We start from the raw sequence: 17368 nt of genomic DNA on the forward strand, positions 1-17368 counted from the left end.
TCAGGAGTAAGCTTCCCTAAATCAATTCCTAAATCAATTCCTTGAGACTCCAGATGTGAAGAGTCACACGGACAGGGAATTCTCTTGGCTGCTCACCTGCTTCTGTGCCTAGCATGACAATCACCATTGCCAAAGACCTGTAACTATCTGTGTTTAGTTCCTTTCCCTCCCTTGACAAAAATGGCAAATGCCTTGCCCAGCTGTGGGCAGAATCCCCCCATTCTCTTGGGGGCAGGAAGGAGCAGGGCAGGGAGGCACAGGAGACCCTCTGCAGGTACCTCCCTGTGCATGAAGGAGCTCCCAGGGAAACTGCTCCTGCTCCCAGTGCAACAAAGAGCAAGGATGGTGCTGCCCAAAAGCTGCTTCTTCTCTGTGATTCATTTGTAGGTAGCACAAAAACAAAACATTCTTCTCAAAATGCAAGCAAAAGCAACACCGTGCTCCTCTGAGCATCTGTCAAAGACAGAGCAGTGCACAAACCCATGCTAAGGGCTGTCACATGATGCAGATCTCTGTGAGCAGAGAAAAAATTGACAAAAAGAAAAACATTGCAGTTCCTTTCAGTAACGTTTAACCTCCCTAAGTTCACGAACTCAGTTATCTAGCATTAGCCACTTGTAAAAATATTAGCTTCTGGTTTTCCTGTTTCTTCTGCTGGAGGATTAATTTCAGGGAACTTTCAGTCTTACTTTTGATTCTAATGCTCTTAAAACAACTACTAGAAAAGCCATGATACAGTCCAAATCAAAAACAAAGCCAACACAATGAAACATTTTATTCAGACCCATTTTTGTGCTAATTACTTGGTTATTTTCCACCAAATCTTTCACCAAACCCTAGCAGGCAGAAATACAGGGGGGCCATATTTGTTAAAAACACAAAGTAACATCTTGATGAATCTGCTGCCTGTCTTTAAGTGCCCAGAGACACAAACAAAGCACTTATTCTAACCAGCTACAAAGAAAAGCAGTCCTTGCTCAAACACCAACTGCAGGTTGCAAAACAATGCTCAGAGCATTTGTTTCAAATCTGTTATGTGCTACATCTCCAACCACATTTCCATTTTTGATTAGTCCAGCAGCTGTGCTTTCCTGGAACAACACCAGATCATAAACCCAGGATGAAGCCCCACTGAACACAAGATAAAGGGAAAAGTGCCAGACACTCCATAGTGCTCTTCAAGTTTTTGCTATTGCTGCTGACTCTAGTTGAAGGACAAATATATACTGGCAACAGGAGGCAGTATAAAATTTTAACAATAAGTAGTCCCTGCTTCACCTGTTAAATTCAACTCATTGCAAGCCAGGAAAAACATCTCTGACAAATGGAACCTGTAATAGTAGATGATTTTTTTTTTTTTTTAATTCTGGCTTTAATTCTACCAGCACACCCACACAAAAGTTGATGCAGTTGCAGCAAAGGATCATTTGGTATCTTCTGTTAAGTGACAAACACCCAGGAACACGCACAGTGGGAAGGTGGAGAAGCACCTCTGGAGCATCAGCTCTTGGAGACCTGGCTATGAAGCCAGAAGTAATTTTCACCTCCTTCCCCACAACAGCTCTCAGTTGGTTTTTACCTCTGAAATTTTAATTTTAGGTAAAAAATGTCTAAATCCTTGCAGATTTGCAAACACATGTGCTGGTGGAAGTGGTTAAAGGAACATTTCACAATTCCTGTCCAGCTAGAGAGTGAACTAACAAAGGTGATGCCAAGCCACAGCTTCTTTGCAGAACCACCCTGGGTAGGAAGCCAGGAGCACTCTGTACTCAGTTACTGAGTTGCTGCTGCATTCCTCAGGAGCTTTCCAGAAATCCCCCAAGAGCCACTCAATCTAGTACTTTTTCCTCATACAAAGCTGAAACAACAACTTCCTTCTGCAGAACTACTTAAGAAAGTCCAAGAGTCCTGACCTGAACTGGTCAGGATCACTCCTTCACACATCCCCTCAACAGTTTTAAAGGAAAATTATTTATTTCAATATAAATTCAGCTTTGTACTTTTTTAATATAAGTAGTATATCTAGAAGTTATTGTCACTCTGGAGCTGTTCTGAAGAGGGAATTTTATTTCAGTTTTTTTCCTTGAAAGGATGTGACAATATATTTTTGAAAGCAAACAAACTGATGAGCAATTTTCAAGTAAAATGTATTTTTTACTTCTGTTTACATATTTCAGAGCTCAAGTTCTTTTTATTTCTACAATCCAGACCACATCTGGATAAAAAATTGTTCAAAGTTAAATGAATAGTTTATCTCATTGCTTGGTATTCCCTTACCATTGAATTGAAACCATCAATTCTCTAGGCAAACTAGGCCTATGGATAAGGAAATTGCCATAAATACTGCCATCAGCCTTATAAGAAAATATTGGAAATCAACTGTCTTAGAGAATAACAAACTGTTTCTCACTGGTGGTATGCAATGACAAAAAGAATTACATGGAAGCAGGACTGCTGTAGTCATTCACCCAACTTTATTTGGACCTAGATCACTTGTCAGAGGCTTCAGCAGAAATCTGGTGCTGAGTTATGCAAGGGATGTTGGTTCCACACATAACTCTGGAAGTTTTTTTGGTGTGTTGTTTAAGAGTGTACTGTATTTGAGATGCCTTATGTTGGTTTAAATGGAAGGAATAGAAACCACCTCTATGTATTTTATTTCCTTTTACCAAGTAAACTTTCCAGTGTTCTCGAGGACTATCTCCAGGCTGGATATTAAAGATGGGAAGAGGAATCAAGGTATCAAGGTCATGATCTTACCCATATTTTCCAAAGTTTGGACGAGCTCAGATACAAGGTTCTGTTTTTATCTTCTGCCTATGTATAAATACATAAAACAGCTCAGTCATACCAAGGTGTGCTGGTCCTTTCAGGGTGATTCTCACACTGCGACTCCCATGTGGTACAGCAATCACAGTTTCTTCCCCTACAAACATTAAAGAACTGGTTTAGAAATTATCTCTCATCAGGGAATTTGTACAGCACATACTTAGACTGAAAACCCTCAAATGTGTCTAAGAAAATATTTCACAGCTTTCACAACTTTTCTATTAAAAATAATATGTTATTTTATTAAGTACAGTGTACTGAGTCTGTTTGATATGTCATGCAACTATTAAGACCTACAAATGGACTTGTAAATCTTGGTTTCTCTTGGAAAATGATTTGCTATTAACAATAACAACTGAAATGTCAGTAGTGTATTAGGAACATATTTACACTCTGTTGTCCTAGTTTTATTTTCTAATCACTGAATTGACATAAGGAATCTGCTAAGTAGTCCTTCCCCCTTACAAAAATCTGCAGCTGTTCAGTCTCATTTTGCCCACACCTCATTTCCTGCTGCAGGTCACAACTTTAATAAGTGGCAGGACTTACAGGAAATAAATCATCTACTTAACACTAACCCTTAACCAATTACAGACCAGTTAAGAGCAAATATATAATAGCTATAAGGTGTATGTTATAGCAGTGTCTGCATCTAACTTACCCTATAAGATCATTTCTTCCAGTAAGAGGCTCAATTTAAAATGAACTATAAACCAAACCAGCCCCCAACAGGACATATCAATACAAAACAGCTTTTGGCTGCCTGAAAGGCCTCTTCATATATAAATGTGCAACACACTTACTTCAGTGCATTTTACAAAGGCAGAAAGTTATTACTTCTCATTTCAAATGTAGGAAATCTGTGATTTGCCCAAGCAAACCGAGTTACCAGTCAAACCAACAGGCTAGAGGCCCTCATGCCAACAAAAGCAGTGCTCTCAGAAAAGGGCATCCACAGGGATATCCACAAAAGGAAGAGAGAAGCATCCAAGGAGCTGTCACCCATTTCCACCATGGCCCAACTGCATCTCTTCTGCAAGGCAGGCCCTGCCTCATGTGCCCTCTGCAGCTGCACCCTGCACAAGATGCTCTGCTTGGTGATGAAACTAATGCACATTCAGTGGCTGCTGCAGAGGAAGTTCCTTTTTGCAGATTCAGAATGAAATGTGTGTTGAAAGTCAGTGATACACCGGCTCCAGAATTACCCATAAAATATTTAGAGGAAGAATAGTTGAGTTTAGTTTTAACTAAAAAAATAGTTTAAAAAGGTTTCTTTCCACTTCAAACTGGACCCCTTTATAGTAGATGCTAAATTATCAGCTTCTGGTTTACATCTCCTTAGCATAAGTATGATTTCCTGCCAAATGTTCAGAATACTTCAAGCAAATACTGCAATTATTTTTTCTGAAATAAACACCTTCTTATGTTACAGTTTTTATATCGTCAATTTCTAGGAAGGACATTTAAATATAACAATTTATTTTGGATGTAATAAAATATGAGTTTTATTAATTTCATTCTTGTGTATTCCACCAGAGTGAAAAATACTACAGTAAAACAATAATACAACTAAGGAGTCCTGGAAAAAACATTAACTACTGAACCACTTAATATCTCTTTGCATCTTGGTTTTTCATCAGAGGAATGGCTAAAGATAGCCAGGAGGTAGTGGGTGTGTATATCTTTAAAGTAAGGAAATAACTACTGAATTCACATGTGCTGGACAGTATTTGAGAGAAAGCAGGTTTGAGGGGCCCATCTGTGCTTACTTGGTTGGGAATTGAATCGCATCTTGATAACAATCAAGGTCAGTCACGGCACAAAACCTCCAGCAAAGGTCAGATGATGACCAGTTCACAATGCATGACCTGCTGCTCTGAAGTGGAACCGAGGGCAGCCCGTGCTGCAGGGACACGGGCTGGCTTTGCAGATGTGCACAGATGTGCAGCACTGCTCCTCTGCAGAACAACAGGGCCGATCTGCCGAGCTTCCTGCGCCTCCCCACAGGCAGCTCCGCTGGCCCCGGCAGACCCTGCAGATCCCTTTCCAGGATGCCTCACATTCCTTTAGCAGTACTACAGACATTCCACCCTCACCCAAGCACTCTCTGATATGGTCCAAAAGTCTCATGGGGGTGCTAAATTTGGTGTTTCTCTGCAGCAGAGACAATATTAGCAGAAAGTGTTTTATTTGCATTAGGGATGACTGAGCTCACCGCCGCAGCAGCAGGCAACCTCTGCAGCCCACAGACCTGTCAAGAAGTCTGACAGCAGGAGATTTTTGTAACCTGACTGAGATAACCATGACCTAGGGCAGTCTTTCCTTGAGGTGAAGTAAATTACAGGAAAAAATAAATGTGAGATTTTTTTGACTTCTGAACAGAGATGAGGGTTTGGAAGAAATGGGACAGAACTGACCATAAGGGTCAGTTCTTTGTCCTAAGGACATCTTTGAAACAATAGTTAAGGTTGTCCAGGTCTGGCTCCTAAAAAATTATATATTCCAAAGGTCTCTGGTTCTCAGTTGAATGTAATTCATATTCTTAAAGAAACACAAGGCTCTGTAAACCCATTTAAAATGGTTATGCTGTACATTTCCCATTAAACCAGTAGGGTCCACACTGCTAAAAGCAGTGAACTCTTACAAAAACATAAGGGGAAATTGCTACCCTGAAATCCATACTGAGAATTTTTGATTAAATTTTTTTTCCCCTTACAGTATTTCTTTGAAAGTTAATTGCTGACCTTTGTCTACAGATGAAAACAAATTACCCTAAATCATCTGGAACATGCAGAAACACCAGACTCTAACATATGAGGTCAGATTAAGGCTCACCTTAAAAACTGAGAAGCAGGTGAGAGATATTGTCTCTCTATTCTAACACTGCTTTCAGGACAGGGATTCCCAGCAGCACGTGGAGTCATCTCCCTCCACTCTCACCCAGAGAATCTCTCAGCAAATGTGTGCACACAGCACAGCACTTGCTGATTAAGCTCCTGGATTACTTTTACTTTAGATGTCAAGGTTTGATCCTGTTTCTATGGTGTTAATGTGGATTTAGATTTTGGATCTCAATGAGAGCAAGATCAGACTCCCTGCTATGGTAAGACTGGGAGCTAATCCCCAGGATCAAAATAAAGGAGCCACATTCCTAAACTCAATCCAATTCAGCAGGTTTTATTTATTTTTCCATGTGGGCCATGGTGGACCCATTTACTGTTTCACATATGGGCCAGTTGGGATTTTTCCCTCTCTCCTCTTATAGCAGGCCAGAGGTTTATTTCAGGTCTATAAAATGTGTTTCTTTCTATATATTTGCTCAGAACTTATTTGCTGGCTCCCTGGTTCTGATCGAAGCCCTTTGTGCTCTCAAAATACAAACAGTAATCCAGGAACAACTACAGCACACAGGAACTAAAAATCTCAAAATATTTGGAACCTTATTGCAGTGGCTTCCCTCATCCACTCTGGCATCAGGCATAATTCCAGAAGGCATTTCTGCTGGGCTTTGTGCTGACCTGCCTAATGAAAGCAAACCCAAACACATGCACTGGAGAAAACATAAAAGACATGCAGCAAAAAGCCCCTCAAGAGGATGGATCTTAAGGAAATGCAGTACAAAATGAGTAATGAAATAGCCAATGTTCTTACTGGGAAATTTCTTCAAGACAAAAGGGACCAGGAAAGTACAGAAGGAGGTTTCATACTATCTGTAACAGCCCCAAGTAAACCAAAGTCAAGGGATGTCCAGACTGAACCAGTTGGTGCTGAAGACCCAGAATCCATACGGCAAAACTGCAGGTGCCTCGTTGGGACTAATTCTAGTCTGATTCCATGGACTAGATATCCTATAGCTGCTGGAGAACATCAGGTGCTTTTCTGGGACACATCTTCTGGTTTAGCTTCATCCAGAAAATTCCAATTTACCCTCTCCAAGACCACTCTGTGATGTGAACTGATGAACAGTATGTTAGGGCCATGGCGAAATTTGCTTCAAAAAATGTGCTCCTTATCCATACTGAACACTAATGCATTGGCATCCTATCCCTCCCCACACAGAGTTTTTCTGCCAGACTAGTCCCAATTCCCTCTTCTGGCTCTACAGATAGTTGATTTTTCCCCTTCCTCTCCAAGTGTTTTTGACTCCATCTCCCACCCAGATTCCTTATCTAATCTCAGCCTTCTCTTCCTCTTTCCTTGACTCAGTGTGTCTGTACAGCCAGTCCCACAACCTCCACCCACCTTCTCACATCTGCCTTTCCTTCACTGCATGAACTGATGGCAAATTTTCCTGTTCAGCTCATCTCATCTTTCCCTCTTCTCATGGGATCTCGTAATTCCCTGTCATAAGTCTGAAGCTCAGGAGATTGGAAGCTCTCCACAAAATCTCTTCTGAATGCCTGAATGTGAGGTAGGAGGCATCACAGAGTTCATCCTGTGGCACCTGGTCCACACTGCAGTAAAGCAGAAAGCAAGAGCAACCTCAAGGAAAAATTTAATAGCTTATTTCTGGAAGAGCAGCACGTTAATGTATTCTAAGGAGGCTACACACATGCAATCTCTTTGCAGTCAGGACTTGTAACAAGCTAGAGAACACTTAAAAGGATAAGTTTTCAGAAATTTCAGCCGTTAACATCCAAGAAGATTCCACTGAAACTGAAGGAAAAGGTTGGGGATTTTTGTAAAGGTTGTAGTAAAATATGTGTTGATGTTCACAGACATTGCAAAAGACTTATCCATGACCAGAAGATCATTGCCTGCCAAATTTCAAATCCCTGATCTGTGATCAAGTCCAACAATGGGGGGATTTTAAGACATATTAAATAAAAGGTTTCAAGAATGTTTTGACAGTGGGAAACAACATGTTTTTCTCTTCTGTGTCCTTGGAATATGCTGAGCTGTTTTGGCTGAATTTTCTCCAAAACACATAGCACCTGGCATGAGAAGTTACTGACCCAACTGTCTAATTTTGGAAAATAACCCTTCATATAAAATGAAGTATCAGGCAACCTTGACAATTGGGGTTGCTAACTCCATGTATATTTATTTCAAAGAGGGAAAAATAACGTGAGGCAAGAAGTTGTCACAAAGTTGAGCTGGCTGATGACACAGAAGAGGGAGCTGTGCCAAAGGCCTCCTTTAGATAAATGACCAAAGTGAAATTAGGTTTTTGGTTAAGCATGCTTGGGGATGATGGCATACATCATGTGAGAAGAAGTGACCAATGGTATATTACACAAGTGCCATAGGAAATAAAGCACATGGCAAAAGGAAATTCAAGCAGTTACAAAGCCATCACCAGTGAAAGCTTTTATAAGATCTTCAGCAAAACATTAAGAAAGGCAAAACTTGCAAGTATCTTGCAGTTTGGGAATCAAATAAAACCTGGGACAAGACTGGGACAAGTCCATGCCTTCAACTTCATCACCCACTGAACCAGCATCTGGTCTTCTTTGTTGGTATCAGAACCAGAACATTTTTCTACCATTTCTGGCCAACAATGGTGCAGAAAGGAGATATGAGGGCCCAATCCTACAATTTTTCCAAGAGCACAAAGAGCAGTAGAGTTAATGGGAGTTCCATGCATTTAGTACTAGAAACTTCAGGCCCATGATACCTCATTTCCCAGAGGGATGGTACATTTTACAACCTATTACACTTTTTGTTTGAATATCGTTAGTCAAACCTTTAATCATTTTACCAGAATGTTAGAATCTGGCTTGCTGACAGAAGTTTAACTTACTTTGTCTTTCAAAGGCAATTAAGTGTTAGTGGAAAAAATAAACTTTTGAAATAATTGTTCCTTTCATATTTGCAAAACAGTAAGCTCCCTTTCACTGCTGTTTAACTTTCTGATCAAAGACATTAAATTAATGTAAAAACAAATAAAAAAGATAATAAAACAAAATTAGTCCTTCATGAGAAATCATTTGCTATCAATGCCTAAATTTCTTTGTTTTAAATAAAGGGCTAAGATAACCGAGCACTTTATTTTCCCTTATGCCTCTTTTTTATACTAAAATCTTTGGCTCTTGCTTTCTTTCCAGTTTTTTAATTTGCTTCATTGAACAGTAAAATTTACATCCTGCTCAGAGCCTTTAGCTCCCTCCTAAATACATTTCTGTCATGTGTCGATATTTTCTCAACACTAGTTCTGAAAGGTTCCAAATGACTCTTTGGAAGATAATGTGCCTCCCTCCACTGACATTCTACCACAAAGAAAGGATGGCTTTATTTCCCCATTTCATTCACACACAGGATGATTATATGGAACTCATTGCATAGTGCTGAACAACTTGACCCAAAATATATTTTGGCACCATCACAATAACCAAGAAAAACATCAAGTTCTGAATTTAGTATCATGTGGACTGTTTTGCTTATGCCAGTGGTAATTCATTCATATCATCCAGCCTACTGCAGTGCAAGATAAACCCAAAACTTGGCAAAACTGACATCTTTCCTCAGAATAGTCTTTCTTGGTCTCTAATTTTAAAGGACTCTTAAGGAGACACTGAGTTATAACAGAGGAAGCAATGAACTATAGGCATTCTTCAGAATTTTCTGGCAATGGGAGACCTTCCACCAAGTGATGTCAGCTCTAGTCAGCTCTTACCTGAGCCAGAACACCACAAGTGAAATTAATATTTTCTGTCATAAAATGACAGTTTCAAAACCAGATCCCTTTTACTGCTTTGTTTTTACTGTACTTCCATCCTAAGTGGCAATTAAATGTGAAACTTTTTATTCCACTTATCATGAGCTATCCAATCAGAGTCACCAATCCAAAAAGTTTATTTGGGCAGCCTTAGAACTAGCTATGGTGTTTCCAGGCATCATCCTTCTCCAGGAGAATCTCTGGTGCTGTAAAGCTGGAATAAGCAACACAAATCCCTTCAATTCCAGCTGACCTTCCCATCAGAAAGGGAAAGAGCAATTTTGTGCATATATATCCCTATATATCTGTATCTATCTATAGACACAACACAAATATAACCTGGAGACACTACAAAAGTATTTGCTTTACAAGTGCTTGATCTTTACTGACTGACCAGAAGTTCTGAGTCTTTGATATGGCAAAAGAATAAAAAGTGGCCCCCATTAAAATTCTTTTTCAGCTCATTGTAAGCATTTTATCACTCTTTCATGATGAAAAATGTTATAAATTACTGAAGTACACTCTTCCATCAATAAAAAACACCTTTAGTCAAAGCAAGCCACAGGCTAACACTGATAGACCATCTAATATGTAAAAAAGGCTCTTTGGCTTGTGGAAAATTATCCTGTGACTTTAAAAGCCACTGCCATACAACCAGTCACTTTTTAAATTAGATTGTCTTTGCTATACATATATATTGAATTACAGAAATTATGCTCCTGCACAGAGGTGCCCAACACCCTTGCAGGACAGTCCAAGATGCCCCACTGCAAAGCAATGAGCATTGAGATAACAAATAAACTACTCCAGTTTACATCCAAACTGAAGCATACTGCAAACAGGGGCATTTAAAAACCCATGGGAATAGTTATATATACTGCAATAAGATTTTAGCAGGATTCCATAGACAAAGCTCTTTCGAAATCTTTGCAGGCTGAAATACAACAGTATTAAAATATAGGCAGCTGTCAGAGGAAGGGGCTTCATCCATTAAAAAGAAAACCTGGTTACATTTGAACTTTAAACACTGATTTTAAGAGCACCCTTCTATCTAGTGACTTTGCAGGAAGGTAATTAACCCTAAAGGCCCCATCTCCATGTGACAAATACACAATATGAGTACAGAAAAAGAAAAAAATTATGTGAGGCAACTATTCATATGATAAACACATGGCTCATGTGCTGTGAGATTCCAGGGAGCATCATCTGTGAGGGTGGAGAGCACCAGTGTCAGAGGGGAGTCTTTGGAAAAATTTGCCTGCATATCAAAATAGCCAGACTCTTCAGACTCCAGCAAAGGGTCTAATTCCAGTACCCTTCCTCTTTTATATTTTATATTTTCAATATTACTGAGACCTACAGAGTTACTGCCAGTAAGATGCTCATTATTTTGAGAAAGAATGGTGGAATTTGAGCCAAACACACAAAAAAGAGATGGAAGTATTAGTCCCTTTCACTTTGTGCTTTTTGTACCATACAAGCTGTAACTTGTCTCTGAAGTTCAACTGTCATCGGACATCACAAAATACCTCGCAAACAAATAAAAAAAAATTTTAAAAAAATCAAAGTTAATTTGAAAACCAGGTACTTAGAAGCACAGGCCACTATTTCCATAAAACCATCTATAGGATGTTTCCATGGATTAATAACAGTGCTGCAGCATCACATATATTGCAACATGAGGATATCCTCTAAAATAAGATGTGCATCTTGATGGTTATTCCTGATAGAATGAATTGAGTAGCTCTATTAAAAAAAAAAAATGCATATCTCAAATTCTTTCCTAGCTGTACCCTAATGTGTGGTATCCCTCACGGAATTTCAGTAGACTAATCTAGCACAGACTTCAGAATAAGTAGCTTTGTAAAACTGCAAACAAGTATCTGGCTAAAAGGTCACTGCAATATGCATGCTAACACAGAAGAAGAAAACACAGTCAAGGATAAATCAGCATAGGATCAATTTGCAACCTACTTTTTTCTGGTGAGACATGTGCCTTAGCTTGTCCCCTCACAAGCCTGCACGTTGAGCCATCTCCTGCACAGATTCCACAGTTGTCTTCCTTGGCATTGCTCCCGAGTTGTCGATCACAGCCCACTGCCTGCCAACATCAACACCACAGTCAGAAGGAGGGCAAAGCTGTAGTAGACATGCTCAGGTTTCTGGAATTTTATTTATTATGTTATCCTTTTGATTTTATGAGTTGGCCTCATTCTATCAAAGCATATCTTGCCATTTAGGATTTTAAAAGCATGCTGTCATTTCCATGATTTTAATGATGAACCACAACAACTGATATATGAAGCTATTCAAGCATAGGAAATACATTAATCCATTTCCCACTACTTATGTGAATGAATACCATTGAGCATTATTCTTTCCAAGACAAAGCATAACTATGTTATTTACAATTTGGTTTTCATCACCTGTTTAATTATGTCTGAGAAAGGATAAATGCAATTAAATAATCCAAGTTAAAAAATTTAAAGGGCACTCAGCCCTCAGCTTCATAGAGAGGGAGTTGAGGGCAGGCCTAACATTCTAGTGTCTTGGCCATCCAGAATTTAACTGGCACTTGTGTAGATCTATTTGCCATTTACATCAATGTCAATTACATACACATTTGTTAACCAGCTTTTAAAAAACTTGGACGATTCACTTCTCACCTTTGGATTTTTTCTGGTTTATGAATATAAGACCCATTCTATAAAATTTTCCAAAGATTATTATAAAAACACCCAAACTTAAACACTGCCAAAAATTCAAAAAGCAATTTCAAAAAACCCTGTCAACTGAAAACCCTCCAAATTATAATGAAAACATTTTTCCAGGTTTTTCTTTTTCTGCATATCAGTCAACTCCACAAGAAAGATGGGAGTGAAAATGGAAAGACAAAGAATAGACAAAAATTGACTAAAAGCAGCTTCCTGACGAATGGAAGATAAATATTTGGCCTCACCTATCTTACTCTTTACCATTCCATAGAAGAATCTTTCAGGGAGTACCAATGTGGTAAAAAGCTGATCTCCAGCTTCAAGTTTTCTCAAGTCAGCCTACCTGGCTCTTACACTCACATACCCCTGAGAAGGGCAGCTAATTTGTCATGGGTGTGTATATATTTAACAAAAATCCAAACTGACAAACGGATAGAAAACCCTCTGGAAACTCAGAGTTAAAAGCAGTGCTAGAATTCTCAAACTGGCCAGCACACGCCTCTTCCTATATAAAAATGCTTGGAAGGGGCAGCTCAGCTGCCAAGATCCTGCATCTGTGCTGTGCCAGAACTGACACACGATCCCCTTGGAGAGGTGAGGATCCAGTCCACACGTAAGAGGCAGGGCTGGGCCTTCCAGTCTGAGTCAACACACACACACACAGACACACAAATCACACACATCCGCTGCCAAACACGGAGAAATGCAATCTCAAAGTTTCACATGTCTGTGGAAAAGAAAACAAAGCAGCCCCACCTCCCCCTTCAGCCCCTTTCCCTTATTTTCCCAATTCCTTACAGCCTGAATTCCCTTTAGAGGAGGGCATTAATGGGGACAGTTTACAGTCCTTTACTTGAGAGACCTGCAGGGAAGGCATCTCCTCCCTAAGGGCTTCAGATTTTCCAGAGAAACCTACATTAGCAGCAGGAAATTATTTTATTCCTGCAATTGAAGGGGACCTTAATTGTAGCCCAGCAAGGAATTAATTTTAAAAATAAATAAGCCACTTAACACTAAATAATTTTGCTTTTAACAAAAACTTAGTTGTAAAAATAAAGCAAATGTACACACATGTGAACTCAGACCATCTCAGAACAGGTGCTTATTTACCACACAGGAGGCACGTGGCAACACTGTACTGTAATTTAGGCATGGATTGCAGATTAAAGGATCTGCACTTGAAGTTGTCTTTAGCATTAGCTCTGAGCTCGTTATTGACACCCAGAAAAACATAAGAAGGTTGTAAACAAATGACTATAAACAAGTCTATCTTCACACTTTATAAACAATTAACATTGAGAAATGAATGAAAACATCATTTAAGAAACAGAAACTGACTGGGCCACTCTGTGAATCAGAAAGCAGATGAAATTTTATGAGATATAATAATAATGTGCTCAACAGACACATTTACCTCAGCATTGACAACTCTTTCAGTTCCCAGCTCCACAACAGAATTTCTCTTCTGAACCTTGAAAATTCCTGTGCTTTTCCATTCCAATCCATAGAAGAGATCTGACTGCAGACCCCCAGCTGACAGAGATGTTGCATGAATTAATCTCCTAAATATTGTGAAGCATGCAGATGGTGCAGTGATGGAGACCATAGCAGTGGTTGAGAGAGTCTATATTTCTCTTTGGAAGACTTTTAAAGTTATTACTGTTCTGCGCTGATCCTCCTGCCCTTATTCCCATAAAGACACTACTAGACCATGGAGGAAAGTTGTATCACTGCAAGTTAATCTCTCCACATATATCTCTAATACATCTCTGTTTCTATATATTAAAAAACAGTTTATTCACTCATCAATTAATTTCAAAGGAAAAAATAAGCTGCACATTGTGACACCCTGTGTGGAAAAGTGCTATTTTTCTTAGTTTAGCTCTTGTATATTTGCAGGCTACAGATGGTGCAGGTCTTTAGTGGGAGGAGGGCACTGAGCAAGCAGAGCAGGAGCAGCCCATTAGAGCCCAACATGACAATAACAAACATCCAGCCTGGGCTCTTCCACACAGCCCCTGTGAAAACAAACTCCCACTGGGTGTAACAAAAATCACACAACTGTGCAAACACAAGGCATTATTGTGTCCTACACAGAACGTACAAAAAGATAATCAGCACATAGCAGCATGCTTTGGAGGGCTGTTTCATATAGTATTATTGCTTATTTTTTAATAATACAGAAATGCCACAGAAATAAAACAGGAGTGCTAGCTGCAAGGGACTTGGATGTGGGAAAAGGTTTACAGCTCCCCTGACAGCAAAGGTGCTGTGTTCAGCTAGATGCATTCACCCTCTGCAGATTTCCTTCCCAGATCATGCTTGCATCAGCTGTTACAAATATGAATATCAAGCAATGGTATCTGGGAACACAATTTAGAAAACAAATTATAATCACAATTTTGAATTGAAGTGAGCATAGAATCCCAGATTTTGTTTAACACGAAGGACACAAAAATGTCACAGGTTTTTAAGTGACAAGCCACAAATTTAGAGTTAATTCAAGAAGGAATCTTAATGAGTGAACACTGGGATGGGACATATTTCAAACATCAGAGTCTAGAGCCAGCCTTTTTTATCTGTTTGCAAACCCTTGATCAGGTATGTTTCAGGTGAGCTGAACAGCCATAGATCTCCAGAAGAGGAAGCTGTAAGGCATAGCCTTGGAAACAGGTCCTCAAAATCATATGGCACTGTGACACAAAATATTATGAATTTAAGGTATTCATATTTTAGCCAACAACTACTGAAGAGAAAAAAAAAGTGTTTGACGAAACATTTTGAGGACAGTAAATTTGGTTATTTGCAAATAAAGCTGCAACAGGGACAAGAAAATGATAAATGGCAGCAGCCTCTGTCCACCTCAGCCAGCCAAAGAGGCTGATGATTTTCATAATTAAGGCATTTTTTGGGATTAATTTGCCCCACATTGCTTGCTGTTTACAGAGCAAAGGGATCAGCTGTAAATATTACAGGCAGACTGGGAAAACATCTGCAGGCTTTTAGGGCATAGTCAGAAATAATATTAGGTGATTTTAACATAGGCTGAATAAATGAAACAAGTGATAACACAAACTGTGTAATGGAAGGGTGGGGACCCAGTGAATTTAAGAAATTTGTAATCGTAAATATCATCATCCTAAAAAATGATACAGGTACTGTAATGACCAGGTTGTAATTGAGCTCCTCAGACAGCAGAGAGAGTATTCACCAGTATGTAACAAAACAAACAGCAAGTAGAAATTTAATACTAGAAGAGCATTGAGGAAATGAGCAGTTTGTGAATTTATAAAATTGTCCATGGTGGGGTACAAATGAATTTGGATATGGCAGGATTATTTTCAAAAACAGGCCTCCAATCCATTAATATTTTTGGACAGAACCTGAATAAGTTACTTTTCTGTTCTCACAAAGGGGAAAAAAAAAAAGAAATATGAAAAAGAGCTCCATAGTTTACAGAATTATATATACTTTTCTCACAAGCAGCTCAGATAGAAAGCATCTGGTTAAGCAGTGAACAAAACCACTCATCTGCTCCAACAAACCTTAGCATGGCAGTGCTGTTGTGAAAGACAACCCTGAAGGGTGTTAAATACTTTGGAGCATGCTTAGAATAGTTCATGTAGGTTCAGAAAGGCAAAGGAAGAGCAAAAGGTCAGGGTATAAAATACAGCAATATGGATGAAAGAGAAGAATGAAATCACTGCTGATATGTTAAACGTGACTATGGAACATTAAAAATATTTTTGCAAATGTGAATCCAAAAATCACTCAGAAGCCCATGTAAAGCTGTTTCTTTAGGTCATATTCAATTAGTAGTGTTTCAGCTGAGGAATTGACTTAAACAAAGAAATTAATGTAGCATGTTAATTTTGATTTGTGAAGGTCCAAGAATAATCTGTTAAATTCAAAAGGCTTCCTTTGTTAAGATGTTTATAATTAAGTATGATAAGAAAATTGAAAGGACTTCAAGATGACAGAATTTTAACTGAAATTCCAATATGGTAAAAAAGCACCATAGTGAAGAACAAGGCAAACCCCACCCACACCCTCCCTCCATCCTTTCAGAGACTTCTCTTAATATGTAAAAATACAAACAGGACAAGAATTGCCAGTGCAGAATCTGATACAGAATTAAGTTTCAAAATTTCAACATTTGTTTGTTATACCATTGCTTCAGCCATCCTAAATTCAATTTCAATTATTCAAGTTTTCTGGAATGCCAATGACTCAAGATTATATACTTCAAATAAATAAACTGAAGATAAACCTACACTTTATAAAATAAAAATATTCATTTTAGAGATGAGTAAAACCAGACATCTCTGTATTACAAGCATCATGTAAGTGTTAAGTGTCAATATTAGTATAAAAAGCATGAAATCATATACAGCAATATAGATAATTATATATAAATAATATTTCTCCTTCAAAGTGAGCTTTCCCCCTTCTAGGGTCCTCTGGAGCCAAAGATCCAGGTATAGCCAGAAAAAACAAATATTCTGAGTTCTCCTAATAGAAGCAGCCACAAAAAAATAAATCACTGCTATTTTTATTTGTGACAGATACATAAATTCTATGAAACATTAAAACTGAAGCTGTGCTAGTGCCATTATTTTTCTATCTACCATGTCTTAGACTAAGCTCTTTAGCAGACATGCCATTTAAATATTCAGCAATGTATTTGTTAAATACTGTAAAATTTCCTATTTTGACTAAGAAATTTAATATTGATACAGATTCTCATTTATCAGTGATTCCATTAGAATTATTTGTTTTGCAGTGTTCTGTGTTTGCTTGAGGGACTGGCAGCTCAGTGTCAGGGAGTAATGCTCTTTATTAATGTGATTTGGTTTAACAAAATGAAAACAGAAACTCAATTCAACTTTATCTCAATAGGACATGATTACCATCCCTCTACAGCTGCTGAGAAAACCCCCCAGCTGTCAGGAAAGCCCAGCTGAAGGCTGCTCTGGGTACATTTCTGTTCATGTGCTTCCAGTGGCATGGCTGTTTCAAAGGATGCACAGAATGTGTACAAAACACAGGAACAACCTGTAAGTGGAATTTCAACTCAAACATACAGATGGCATTTACTGAAATTCAGCTGAAGCAGAAAACCCAGCAAATCACTTATGGGGAAGTGCCCAAAGTGCTTTAAAATGTC

General features: G+C 38.8%; 1 protein-coding gene across 4 annotated transcripts in view; it reads right to left on the bottom strand.

The window, feature by feature from the left end:
• Positions 1 to 17368, bottom strand: part of ADAMTSL3 (ADAMTS like 3) — a 170465-nt gene that overhangs the window by 61376 nt on the left and 91721 nt on the right. For all 4 annotated transcript variants that reach the window (XR_013184084.1, XR_013184083.1, XM_077185255.1 and 1 more), the window contains exons 7-8: positions 11462 to 11588; positions 2852 to 2926 (exon numbers count right to left, since the gene is read on the bottom strand). Coding sequence is in view for 2 of the 4 variants with exons in the window: in XM_077185255.1 (XP_077041370.1) it covers positions 2852 to 2926; positions 11462 to 11588 (202 nt within the window). In the remaining 2 variants the exon portion in view is untranslated. The remainder of the gene's footprint in view (positions 1 to 2851; positions 2927 to 11461; positions 11589 to 17368) is intronic.

Source organism: Agelaius phoeniceus, chromosome 13, assembly GCF_051311805.1.
Source record: "Agelaius phoeniceus isolate bAgePho1 chromosome 13, bAgePho1.hap1, whole genome shotgun sequence".
Lineage (NCBI taxonomy): Eukaryota > Metazoa > Chordata > Aves > Passeriformes > Icteridae > Agelaius > Agelaius phoeniceus.